This window comes from Pelobates fuscus, chromosome 4, assembly GCF_036172605.1.
Source record: "Pelobates fuscus isolate aPelFus1 chromosome 4, aPelFus1.pri, whole genome shotgun sequence".
Classification (NCBI taxonomy): domain Eukaryota; kingdom Metazoa; phylum Chordata; class Amphibia; order Anura; family Pelobatidae; genus Pelobates; species Pelobates fuscus.
In genome coordinates this window covers 168527993-168541259 of record NC_086320.1, presented here as the reverse complement: position 1 = coordinate 168541259, position 13267 = coordinate 168527993, and the positions used below count along the sequence as shown (strand labels likewise).

The 13267-nt window shown below is 39.9% G+C and overlaps 1 protein-coding gene across 1 annotated transcript in view; it reads left to right on the top strand.

Moving 5' to 3' along the window:
* FARS2 (phenylalanyl-tRNA synthetase 2, mitochondrial) overlaps positions 1–12654 on the top strand; it is a 480681-nt gene extending 468027 nt beyond the window's left edge. Inside the window, exon 8 of the mRNA XM_063450537.1 lies at positions 12459–12654. Coding sequence (XP_063306607.1) covers positions 12459–12597 — 139 coding nt within the window. The 3' untranslated portion in view covers positions 12598–12654. The remainder of the gene's footprint in view (positions 1–12458) is intronic.
* The last annotated feature ends 613 nt before the right edge of the window (positions 12655–13267 follow it).

Below are 13267 nucleotides of genomic sequence, written 5' to 3'. Positions count from 1 at the left end.
GTGTTGGAACCTATGGGGCAGAATAGGCCAGTGTTAGAGTGTATTTAAGGCCGTCACTGAATATAACAGTATGTTATTATTTCATATTGCAAGCTGGAATTGGGGGTCACTCAGTATAAATCACCTCAGGGGATACTTTTTCAAACCCTTATAGAGGTATAGCGGCACAGACAAAGCGGGCCAATCATGGGCTGTATATGCAAACAGCAATCATAAATTAGTTTTATGAGTTTAATCTTATACACATGCACAATGCAGATATTAATTGAAATAATCCTAAAGTATATTAGGAAAATTGTCTAATAAAACACTTCGGAAAAGTGGATCCAGTTATAAGTTGGAATATATATTGAACGGCTAAAGGTAAAAATACATGCAGTATATATAATCCTCCACTAGAGGGAAGCAGAGTGGGACCGTATTAAATTGTATGGGGTTAAACTCCTTCCTTAGTAGAAAAGGGGGAGTAAGTCGAAATACCACTCTTTTATACATAAAATAAAATAGAACAAACGAACATTGTTATAGATGAATTGTAAATGAATTTATGAAGGCTTATAATCGGCCAAGAGCGTAGTTAGAAAGCTATGTAAACCGCTGTGATAAGCGGTATAATGGCCGCCGCACGGGCGGAGTAAATGGAGATCGCGGCTCCAAGAAAATGGCCGCCGCGATCTCGCGCATGCGCACAAGTGAAGGGAGGCAGCCGTTTGGATCCCGCGGAGGAGCGCGAGATCCAAGATGGCCGCCGTGCGCACTTGGAACCGTTGGAGGCATACTCCACGGACCAAAAAGCCCGGGAAAAACGGGGCAAGAATGCCGCCGAAGAAACCGGGCTGAAGAAGGTAAAAAACAATAATAATAATAATAATAAAAACGGTCAGAAATGTTATAAAAAACGGAAAGAGAGGTAACGAAAAATCAAAGAGTTAGAAAGGTGTGGAAAATAAATTATCAGTATGAGAGCTAAAGTAAATATAAAGACAATAAATAAATAAAAGCAAAGATAAAATATATATATATATATATATATACACTGTAAGGAAATATGAATTAAACAAGTGACAGATACAATAATAGATAAACCACAGAAAACACAGAAGTAGACAGTGGCACTCTGACCTGTACTGGTGTGAAGCAGCAAAGAAAGAGGAAATGACATCACTGGGAGGGACTTATATACCTTGTTAACCCTTTTTTCTGATTGGTTACCTTGTTACTAAGTAAAAAAGTGCTGCTGTGAAGCTTAAGTAAAGAAAGTCTTAAGCAAATACGAAGCCTCCTGTCATGTTATAAAATTTATTTTGTCTTCACTAGAAATGTCTCCTGTAAGTATAATTAGGCAGATGAAGAGGCCTACATTAATAGCATGATATTGGTGTGTGTTGTGTAAATCTGTTTGTAAAACACTTTTGAAAACTTCCAAATATATCTACAAATTGTTTTAAAGAATACTAACTATGGTCTGTGTGTCAATATATATATTTAGATATGTAGAGCTTGCTAGATATACATTTTGTGGAGGTTATTCGATTTACATGAAAACCATACCAGTAGAGAAATATCTGAATGCCATCCATCCAAGCTTTTTTTGCTTATGACTATACCAAAGAATTTTTTATTTTGCTTTCTCAGGCTTCTAGCTATAGTGCCTTCTTGTTCCAGTGGAGGACAGCAGCCAGTGCTGGAGAATGGGAGTAGTAGGCAAAAAAGATGGACAGGGTTGGTTGGTCTCATTAAAATTTTTACTTGATGTCCAAATAGTTTTTTATCTAAAAGCCTGATAGTGATTTCTTATACAAAAACATACTTTACCTACATTTACATACCATGGGATTTGTTGGTAGCTACTGTTTATCCACCTGCAAATGGGATTTTTGTTCTAAAAGAGATTATCAACCTGGCAAAGAAAGATCTATCCAGCTAGGACTGGTTGAGGTAGGAAGTAGGAACCCTCACATTTAGTAGATGTGCACTAACATCTATATTGCTAAGGTTTTTCCACCAACAGCTAAGTGCTTGATGGAATTCAGGAGACACCTGTATTCTGATCACACCTAGTCCTTTCTTCCATTTGCATCTCTCTTTCCGTATTTTCCTTACTGCCTGCTCACCTGTTCAAAGTCAGTCACCTCCAAAGCAGTACTGCCACTTCTCCTTTAAACATAAATCATCCTATACCAATCTATGTTCATGTTAGTGGTGCTACAATTAGCCCTACACTATAGATTCTCACTGCCTTGGTTCTTTAAAAGTCAAACTCCGGTCCCATCTATGTAAAAATATGGTTTGTACTCGCATTGTATTATTATTATTATTATCTGCATTTATAGAGCATCAACATATTCTGCAGTGCTTTACAAAATTATAAAGGGGGACATTTAGAAATAGGGTATAAAAACACAATAGAAAGGGCAACGTAGGGGATATCATCCAAGCGACAGAGTGGGAAGTATCAGAAGGTGACAGTGGAGTGTGGCCATTTAAGACAGAGTGAGAGAGGTTTGTGAAATACAAGTTACTGTGGGAGGCAATAGGCTTTCCTGAAGTGATGGGTTTTGATGGACTTCGTACATGACTGAAGACTAGAATAGAGTCTGATGGGAGTAGGCAGGCTGTTCCAAAGGAAAGGAGCAGCCCTCGACAAGTCCTGCAAGCTCAAGTTAGCTGTAGTGGTATGAGCAGCAGACAGAAGAAGGTCACAGACAGAGTGGAGAGAACCAGAAGTGGTGTAACCCACGAATTAGTGAAGAAATGTGGCTGGGTTAGAATTCATTAGAGCTATAAATTCCCTCTGCCCCTATACCTCCTCCCCCTAGTGAATAAATGGTGAAACGCTTTAACCACGTATGTGTCTTTGGAGGATGTCCAGCATTCTTTCACAGAGTTAAACTCCATTTTTACATTGCAGGATTAAGGGGACAGGGACACTGCAACTAGACTACTTCAATGAGATGACGTGAAATGGGTACCTATAGTGTCCCTTTAACCCCTTAAGGACCAAATTTCTGGAATAAAAGGGAATCATGACATGTCACACATGTCATGTGTCCTTAAGGGGTTAAACTAAAGTTTTTCTTGTGTTTGGTGTATTCCCTCATGTTGCAAAATGAGTATGATCGTCTTTCTCTTTGTTGGCACAATACACTTACATTATTAATCAAAATTATTCAATCTCCATTAAAAAACATTGAAAATAAGGTTTACTGTCAAAATGTACAGACTTTAAGCTGTTTGCAATGAACAAACCAAACGAAAGCAATTGAAATAGCTCAACACAACGCATGCTTCAAGTGCTTTCCACAAATTCAACTAAAAATGCAACTTATAATGACTTCTCAAGTATCAAAATTCCCTTCCTGGCAAGTACTTAGAAGAGCATCTTTTTGCTGTTATGACCTGCTGCAAATGAGATGCATCGTCAGACACTAGCTTCTGGCAGCATTCCTGAGGAATCTTAGCCAATTGCTCACGAGCAATGGTCTCTTTTTCAGTAATATTCTTAAGTTTGCATGCTGAAACCACCTTCTTCAAATCCCACCAGAAACTTTCTATAAAGTCCAGAATAGAACGTAGAATTTTCCAGGATTTCTTCTGCAACTAAGCCTTGGTGAGATTTGAGGTATGCCTGGGATCATTGTCATGTTGGAAGGTCCAATGACACTCTAGCTTCAGTTTGCTCACAGAGGGCATGACGTTTTCTCCTGGGATTTCCTAATACTTCAATGAATCCAGTCTTACCTTCCACAGGCTGCAGGTTTCCAGTGCCGGAGGATGCAAAAACGTCCCAGAGCATCACCAAGCCACCACCATGCTTAATTGTTGGCAGAGTGTTCATTTAAGCATATGCTTAATTTTTCTTCCTTGAGACATGACCACTGGGCCGAAAAGTTCCAGTTTTGTTTCATCGTTTCAAAGAACAGAATCTGAAAACCTCTGTGCTCCAATATGCTCAAAATCATATAAATAAGCCAGATGTTTCTTCTGCTTTAGGGTCAGTAGTGGTGTACTTCTTGGAGTTCTAGCATGGAAATCTTCTGTGTCTAGTATGTGCCTTACTGTGCTCACTGAAACCTCAGTGCCTGTTGCCACCAAGTCTTGCTGCAGTTCTTTTGCAATCACAAGAGTTTTTTACAACCTACCATCTACCATGCTTTCTCAGAAATCTGGTTGCAGGCATTGATAGCTTCCTTTTTTTTACCCCGGCCAGGTAGTGTAACTACTGTTCCTTCAACTTTGAACTTGCGAACTATGCTTCCAACAGTGTCTCTAGAAACATTCAGTTCTTTCACTATCTTTTTGTATTATGTTCTTTTAAAAAAAAAAAAAATTAAATTCTTTTAAGGAACTACCGGGAGACTTGGGATGCCTGAGAACAATGTATCTTATTTATTCAGATTGATTGCTAAATACATTTATTGTGAGTATCATTGCTTTATTATGCTCTCAGACACACCAACAATATGGGCCTCCTAAAAAAAGAGGGACATTAGGACAGAAAAGAGGGACAGAGGGATTAGGGCCCAAAATAGAGACTCCCCTTACTAAATAGGCACAATTGGGAGGTATGCAACTATACATGTGAAAGATGAAGTGTTGTAGCGATCCATTTCTGTAGTTTACTTCATAGAGACTCTATTCTGCCCATCATTTTGAAAACATGATTTCTATGCTTATTTTTAGCTCTGCAAACATGTTTGTTATATATCACGTTGACCTGTTTTTCTGCTTATTCATATGCTAGTTTATGTAGCACGCTGATTTGCAAAGAACAGAAGAAACACATTCCATCCATTATTCATTTACAAAATCTCTGACAGGGTATGAGTGTGGGGTCATTAGATTTCTAACTTACAGACAGTTTTACTATTACTTGCTGATCATTGTGAGCAAAGGGTAGAATGCTTTCACTAAATTCACACTTGTATGGATCTGAATTTCTATGTGTTAATGCAATTTGCATAGTATATTATTTACTTTAACAGAATGAGCTGTAGAAAGACATGCTCGGTATTTAATCTATGCAATCCAAACTGTAAAGAGCATTAGAAAAAAAATAGCATAGCTATAAAAAGAAAGGAATCACTGCTTAACAATATTTACAATGAAAGGGTTCTGTTTTTAAGATATATTTGTTTCTCGCTTAACTTGAGCTGGGTAATAGAAATTGACTTCCATCTGTCTCTGCATCTGTCTAAACCCAAAAGTTTAAAAAGAGGCACATATTCAGCCTCTATAACAGAGTGTATGCATAAAAAAAAAAAATACAGAAAACAATAAATTCAACATGGTCACAGAATAGTCCCTCTCTTAATAAGTAAGTTGTTTCCAATGTTAGATTTGGGAATGCAGTATATCGTAAAGATCACACATGTGCAAAGATTGGTACTATTATAGAATGTTACTTCTGTGACGGACTGCCAAGGTATCACTGTCATGCATACCCTTTTCCCGTAATAATCATACACCAATAATCCACAGGTTACAATATCGCTGGTGTCACATAATAACCCACACATGAGCCAAAGACTGGTTTAATGGAAAACAGGCATTCAATTTATGCAGTGAAGAAACTCCTCCTCTGAGCCAGAGAGATAATGGAGTCAGAGAAAGTACTAAACTCAATTATCTTCTAGTACAGAAAAAGTTAAAATTGTGCAATACCCCAAAAGTACACCCAAAATAAATGGTAACCTCATCACTGGGTAGCCTGGATCTGGGGGAACAATATATCAGAAAATCAGCCAGATCCGCTTGGTCGTTTGCGATCGGCACCGCAGGGAAGATTTGACCGGTCTGCCACGAGGTCTAAGCCGAGAAACAGTTCCATGAAAAGTGTGGCAAGAGCCGGTCTCCGTTCGTGGGGTTTTGCACGAAAACCACATAAGATAACGTCAAGCTGTTTCGTGGAGAATGCTCCCTGTGTTCGGTATTCTGGAACTCCCGAACGCCATTCGTCTAAGTGAATGGGAAGAAGAACGTAGAGTAGATCCATGGTGTCATGGTACCTGCCACTCACACCTCCTTCTTCTCCAACAATTTTGGCACTTTGGACGTCGGCCGCGATAGCCCCGCCCCCTTTTATGACGCGGCGCCACTCCGCCGAGGTAATGACGTCATGACCCGCGGGAAATCTCAAACCAGGACGTTCTGGGGGCGTGGATATCAATTAAAGAGACAGGGTATAAAAGGTACTCACTTACTGTGAGTCATTGCCCTGTCGTGGTTTCAGCTTGCCTGTTCCTTCAGTGCGTTCATATTCTCTTAGTGTTCTACGGTTTTGACCTGGCTTATTTCTTGACTTTGCTTCCCTCTCCTATCCTTATACTCGGCCCGGCTTACGCTTACCTGTCTTCTCGTTCCCTTGACCTCGGCTTGTCCCTGACCATTCCTTGTTTGCTTGACGTTAGTCCGGCCACTCTAAGGTCCGGTATACGTCTTTATAGTTTTAGTACACTGCGTGTTGGATCCCTGTCTTGATCCTGACACATGGAGAGCGGTGTTCGCGAGAGTGCCTGGCCGAAATCAGTTCCTGGCACTCGACGACCAAGTCCCACTAGCAGCATTCGGGAGACAAGATGGCTGCTATCCATTGTTCCAACCACGTGTATCCGTATACACGAAATGGCGGACACCCAGGGGAGCATTCGATTAACGATTGACTCTGTGGTTTTAATACAAGATACACAAAGTTCCATATTCTAATTGGTCTCTGGGGTGGTCTTTGTTCTGGAACTGAACAAAGTAACAAACAAATTGGAACAGGATGATAAAACGAATGTAAGTAGCCGAACAGTGATGGGGCATTCCTTCACAACTTCTAATGTAATGTCTAATGAAAACCCAGGCTTCTCCCATTGTTGAACAATATGATCAGTTGTTGCACTCCAACATGAAAAAAACTAAGTAAACAAATGGAGTAACATTAAATAATCTTCTTTTCAATACCTATTTGTGCAAGTGCAAATTCTTTTTTCATTAAATTAATTTATGCAGTATGAATGTGTATTTTGTTATATGAATAGATTCGGGTTAGGCCTAGTTACATTAAGCCCTATTTTAGAAGTGTAAGGTCACTATCTGTACCCATGGGTTTTATGTTTGTGTAATAAATATCAGTGGTTAAAATGGGGCATAATTAGTGTGCTTTTCAGCATGTATTCTCAATATGCAATTTAAAAAAAAAAAATACAAATCAATGTACTTGCTTTATGCTGCAACTGGGCACTTCCATCTTAACTCCCTGTCAATCATTGGTATAAGCTTTGCCCTTTGTATCTGGCATTTACTATAGAAAAACATATACAGAGAAGAGGGAAAATAAAACAATGCTACTCAACAATGCTTTCTCCTTCTCATTTAAAATGTATGGCCTACCTACTAGATTGTAATGTTATTTGCTAAATCTTTAATATAAATTTAAAAGAAAATAGACTATCAAATTTAAAAATAGACATTGTGACGGAATGCAACCGGGGATGCAGGTCTATTTGCCTTTACAACGGCATTTGTGGCTCTCATGCCCAACTTTTTTTTTCATTCGTCCCCAGGACCAGAAAAAACTCTGCTACTGGATTCCCTGATCAAACCAGACAGGACACACCGTTCCCAATGGAACTAGCACACAATACTTTTTTTACACTCCGGACTAGTCCCTATCCGCAACACATATAACAAAATCATGTGGGCGGGGGCAGGGCCGGACCGCCGAGCTGGACGGTCACGAAACTGAACAGCTCCTGCAACTATTCACGTTATAAGCCTCTAAAACTACTAATTACAACTTAAAAACTGACCGACAGCAAGATCACCGGCCCAAAGGAGGCACTGGATCCAGGGAGAGGCTGGCTCCCCGAGCTACAGTCCCCTGGAGGAGGAATCTTTGAAGCCCCAGATGGGGCCTACTCCGGCGGTGAGCGGGACAGACGGCCGCTGCCCCACTATCCCGCCTCAAGATGCCAAACCTGAAGGCCCAGTGCAGAGTGGAACTGGCCCTGTTCCCCCCCCTCTAGACCGGGGGGGTGATCCCGGTCCTTGCCCTGGGACACCGACCGCTGCAGCACAAGCAAGGCGCCTCATCCAAAATGGCGGACGCCATGTGCGCTGACGGCGGAGGACAGGAACATTAAGCCCGACAGCATCGATCTGCAACAACTAACCATCTGCAAGCATGGCAGCACCTCAGCAGGCCAGAAGCCGGCGAAGCCAAAGGGACACAACGAGCCAGCATTACAAGCAACGCTCCGCGGATAAAACCCTACCTTCCCGCCAAGACGAGGTACTGGTCTCCGACACAGAGCCGCATATCCCTGCCGCAAAGCCAGCCTATCATCCCCAACCTGCCATGAAGGAGCCGTGAAACTCATCTGACCGCCACATCTGACAGCCGGCATGCAGCAACAGCTTGAGGGACACACGGGGAACTCTGGTGGAGTGGAGACTAACGCAGATGTTAAGACTGGTACAGATGTACAACGTTAGACTTGTGCCCTCAGTTCACCACAGCGTTTCAAATTGTTATACTTTATTTTACTGTGTGAAAGTGCCCTAACCACTAGTGCTGGCGGGACCTGGTCTCCCAGCGGTAATAACAGCTTGTACTTCACTAAGTTCTCTATAGCTTATTAATGTTGTCAGTAATAATGTAGATCCTTGGCAAGCCATGTCTCAGATCTTAATACTGCGATGTAACACCCTAGGCCATCTCGACTAGACATGTATGCACACACTGACGTAGCAACTAGTTCTTGCTTTACACTCTCAATTAAAATGTGTGCAGTTCCTCTTGGCACAATATGTATACACTTAAAGCTTGTAATCATCTATAATGCCACTTAAATACGTTACTATCACAATAATTGTCTCAGATGAAGGGCCACTAAGCGACACCCATCAGTTTGCCATCTATATACGTCTGCTTAGAATGTAACAAAACTTGCGCTTTTCATATATAAAAATGTGCTGTTTAAAAAAAAAAAAAAATCATGTGGGGAATCATACATGCACTCATAATAACACAATTTAATATCTATAAAGGGTGGGGAAGACAAAGACTAACAAGCAATATGTCCCTTAAATGCATAAATGATAATATGCACATCTACCTGAATATGCAAATTAACTAACCTTGCTTTTCATGTAGTGCACATAACTGTTGCAACAGGTGACTCTGCAGATAGCTCTTGCAGACTCATCTACAAATAGGTGGCCCTGCATTGGCCCAACAGCCAGATAGGGGATAACACAAGACGTTTCCCAAATAACATAAGAGTCATCCAGGAACATACATGAAATGTCAGACATATGCCCCTAGTGATGGTGACTTTAGTCACAGACATATCAGGAATGGTCAACTCTAGAGGATAAGCTAGGCCTAGGCCAAGTGATGCAGTCTGGAGTGGGAAGAACACTGCTGCACCACTAAAATAAATAAATAATATAGATGAGGGATTAAAGTCTGGCATGGCGTAATGCCAAAAGCAATTATCTGGTTCCATAAATCTGTGGGGAGCCATATTGGATTTTGTAAGGGAAGATATGAATGGAAGGTATAGTTGGGTTGATAGCATGTTGTGAAGAGAGGGGGAGACTGATACAAGGTTATTGAGAGAGGTAGGAATGGGTGGGACTGATACAAGGTTATTGAGAGAGAAAGGAATGGGTGAGATTGATACAAGGCTATTGAGAGAGGTAGGAATAAGTTGGACTGATACAAGGTTATTGAGAGAGGTAGGAATGGGTAGGACTGATACAAGGTTATTGGGAGAGGTAGGAATGGGTGGGACTGATACAAGTTTATTGAGAGAGGTAGGAATGGGTGGGACTGATACAAGTTCATTGAGAGAGGTAAGAATGGGTGGGACTGATACAAGGTTATTGAGAGAGGTAGGACTGATACAAGGTTATTGAGAGAGATAGGAATGTGTGGGACTGGTACAAGGTTATTGAGAGAGGTAGGAATGGGTGGGACTGATACCAGGTTATTGAGAGAGGTAGGAATGGGTGGGACTGATACAAGGTTATTGAGAGAGGTAGAAATGGTTGGGACTGATACAAGGCTATTGAGAGAGGTAGGAATGGGTGGGACTGGTACAAGGTTATTGAGAGAGGTAGGAATGGGTGGGACTGATACAAGGTTATTGAGAGAGGTAGGAATGGGTCGGACTGATACAAGGTTATTGAGAGAGGTAGGAAAGGGTGGGACTGATACAAGGTTATTGAGAGAGGTAGGAATGGGTGAGATTGATACAAGGCTATTGAGAGATGTAGGAATGGGTAGGACTGATACAAGGTTATTGAGAGAGATAGGAATGAGTGGGACTGGTACAAGGTTATTGAGAGAGGTAGGAATGGTTGGGACTGATACAAGGCTATTGAGAAAGGTAGGAATGGGTGGGACTGATACACGACTATTGAGGTAGGTAGTAATTGGTGGAACTGATATAAGGTTAATGAGAGTGGTAGCAATAGGTGGGACTGATATAAGGTTATTGAGAGAGGTAGGAAAGGGTGGGACTGATACAAGGTTATTGAGAGAGGTAGGAATGGGTGAGATTGATACAAGGCTATTGAGAGATGTAGGAATGGGTAGGACTGATACAAGGTTATTGAGAGAGGTAGGAATGGTTGGGACTGATACAAGGCTATTGAGAAAGGTAGGAATGGGTGGGACTGATACAAGACTATTGAGGTAGGTAGTAATTGGTGGGACTGATATAAGGTTAATGAGAGTGGTAGCAATAGGTGGGACTGATATAAGGTTATTGAGAGAGGTATGAATGGGTGATAGTAATTGAAGGATGTAGCAGTAGGGAAGGGTTGGGTGAGAGTGATAGGAGGATTGAGAGACAGGAGTATAAATGGCAATGATAGGGAGAAAGAGGTGACAGATGAGAGTGCAAGGGAAGGTGGGAGAGAGGGAGGCATGGATGAGAGTGATGGGGGAAGGAAGAAAGAGAGAGGAAAATATATTAACTGCCTTATAGAGATCAACAATGTAGAATGTATAATAATCTTAGAGTGGTTTTATGTCTTTCTATGTATTATACAAATCTACAGCAATATTTATATATATTTTTCATGCAGTAATCCTTTTGTACATAGATGTGAACAGCCAACTGTGTCAGAACTGTGATACTTTTATCTCTGCAGCATTTATGTGCATCTTCTCCTATTGTTTTATCTAGTGTGAATATAATATGAGTAAATCTTAATGATAAAAATAACACAGAGAGGCGTAGAGATTAATCTCCTTGTCTGCTACTATCAGTACTGACCTATATTACACAGATGATTGATGAGCTACTTTGCTGTTGAGAAGTAAAAACAATAGTTATGCTGTCTATAGCTTTTCAGAAATTGGTAATATATATATAATAATATAGTTGGAAAAAATCATTGCAATCTCAGTTTAATTCCCCCCAAAAACATATTTAATATTTGTTATGTGCTCGTTTATTAAGTTGTGGTTATTTGGCAGTCACGGTTTTATTTTGATCTAAAATAATGTCCGTTAAAGTAAAAAAACTCTGACTTTTTGTATATATGTATGTGTGTGTGTGTATATATATAAAGACGTCATATCAAACCACAAAGCCAACCAGAGGTGTACCTAGGTTTGGGGTTTCATGGCACCTGGGGTGGAAATATATTGTAGAGTTTGTCTCACTCTGCACTGCTAGCCACATTTTGTTAGGTAAATTACACGCACATACCCACGTTCATATACAAATACACAGATACACAAATTGATATACATTTACAACCTCCTGTCATCTGTTACCATGGGTGGCACGCCCCACCGATCCCCCTTAGTTTACTTCTGCATCTGACTATTGTATTATTAAACCCCAACACACACTTTGCAATTCTGCATCATTTAGCTTTCATCTTTTGGGTTTAAAAGAACACTCTGGGCACCCTCACAACCTAAGTGCATTTGAGAAGTCTTCCCTATATTCACCCTGAAGCGTCTGCTTGCGGTGGTGAAATAAGGTTTAACAGAATATTTCCTTAGTGATGTTGTAGAGTTACTCCCACTAAAAATGTTATAACAGTGTTACATAATGGTTTTCTCAAATGTTTAAATTGTTGGTATATAAAGTGAATTGCTGTATTGGACATATTACCCAAATCAGTTTTGTTTTGTTTTCATTTTGACTCTTATTGCCAAACTTTTGAAGTTCATGTAGAATTTTATTTGATTTTCCGACAACTCACACTATGGGGAATAACCTGAAATGTTTAAAGTAAAACAATAATCTGTACAACTGTAGACTTTATTGGCTTTAACTAGGCGAAGCTGCATTAATATAAATACACGAGACGTGTAAGGCACTGATATTTTGAAAACTGACTATATTCACCATTGTGATTATATGTAAATATATTTTATGTGTCTTCAAAATCAATAGATTAATATAAACAGATTAATGTATTTATTGTTCTATTTCTTTCAGGACACTGAAAATTAGCCATTGTTATCGCATTAAGTATCGACATATGGAACGGACTCTCACACAGATGGAAATCAGCCTAATACATAAAAACATTGAAAATTCAGCAATAAAAGTGCTGGGTGTTAAAGGAAGGTTTTAGCACAGAGTCACCAGCCTGATGTCTTACTTTAGTATGTAGTAGACTCATAGAAGAGATCCCTTTGTAATGTAAATGATTTAAATAAAAAAAAGCCTAAAAATCACGTGTTCAAATATCCTTTCTAAGCTGTCTCTTTGTTGGATGATATAGTTTCATACTTTTCAATAAGTCTTTAATTAGCAAATGCGGTACATTTTTTTTTTACAGGAGCAATGAAAATAACAACTTTACCAAGTTAATATTTTAATCCACTATGTTTGATTAAAGAACAATTACCTCTAAGGGGAATTTGATCAATTCAAGGGAAAATATTGTTTCGCAAACAAATATAATGATCATAGAATACGGTAAAAAGCATAAAATGAGTCCGTATCATCAGAAATATTCATTAATCCTGAAACAAATGTTATGATATTCCCTATGTCCAAATGAACTGACAAGGTGAACACTGTCTAACTGAAAAGCAACAGCACAAACTATAATTGAACCTTGGTGTATACTAATTTAAAGGGTACACTCTACACACCAAACCACTTTACTTTAATGATGTAGTTTTGGTGCGTATAACCTGGCCCTGCAGTTTAGCAAGGAAAACATGTCTGTGTCTTAACATTTGGCAGCATCTGTAGAGCATGATACCAGCAAGCATTGTGAGTGCTTTTTCTAGAGA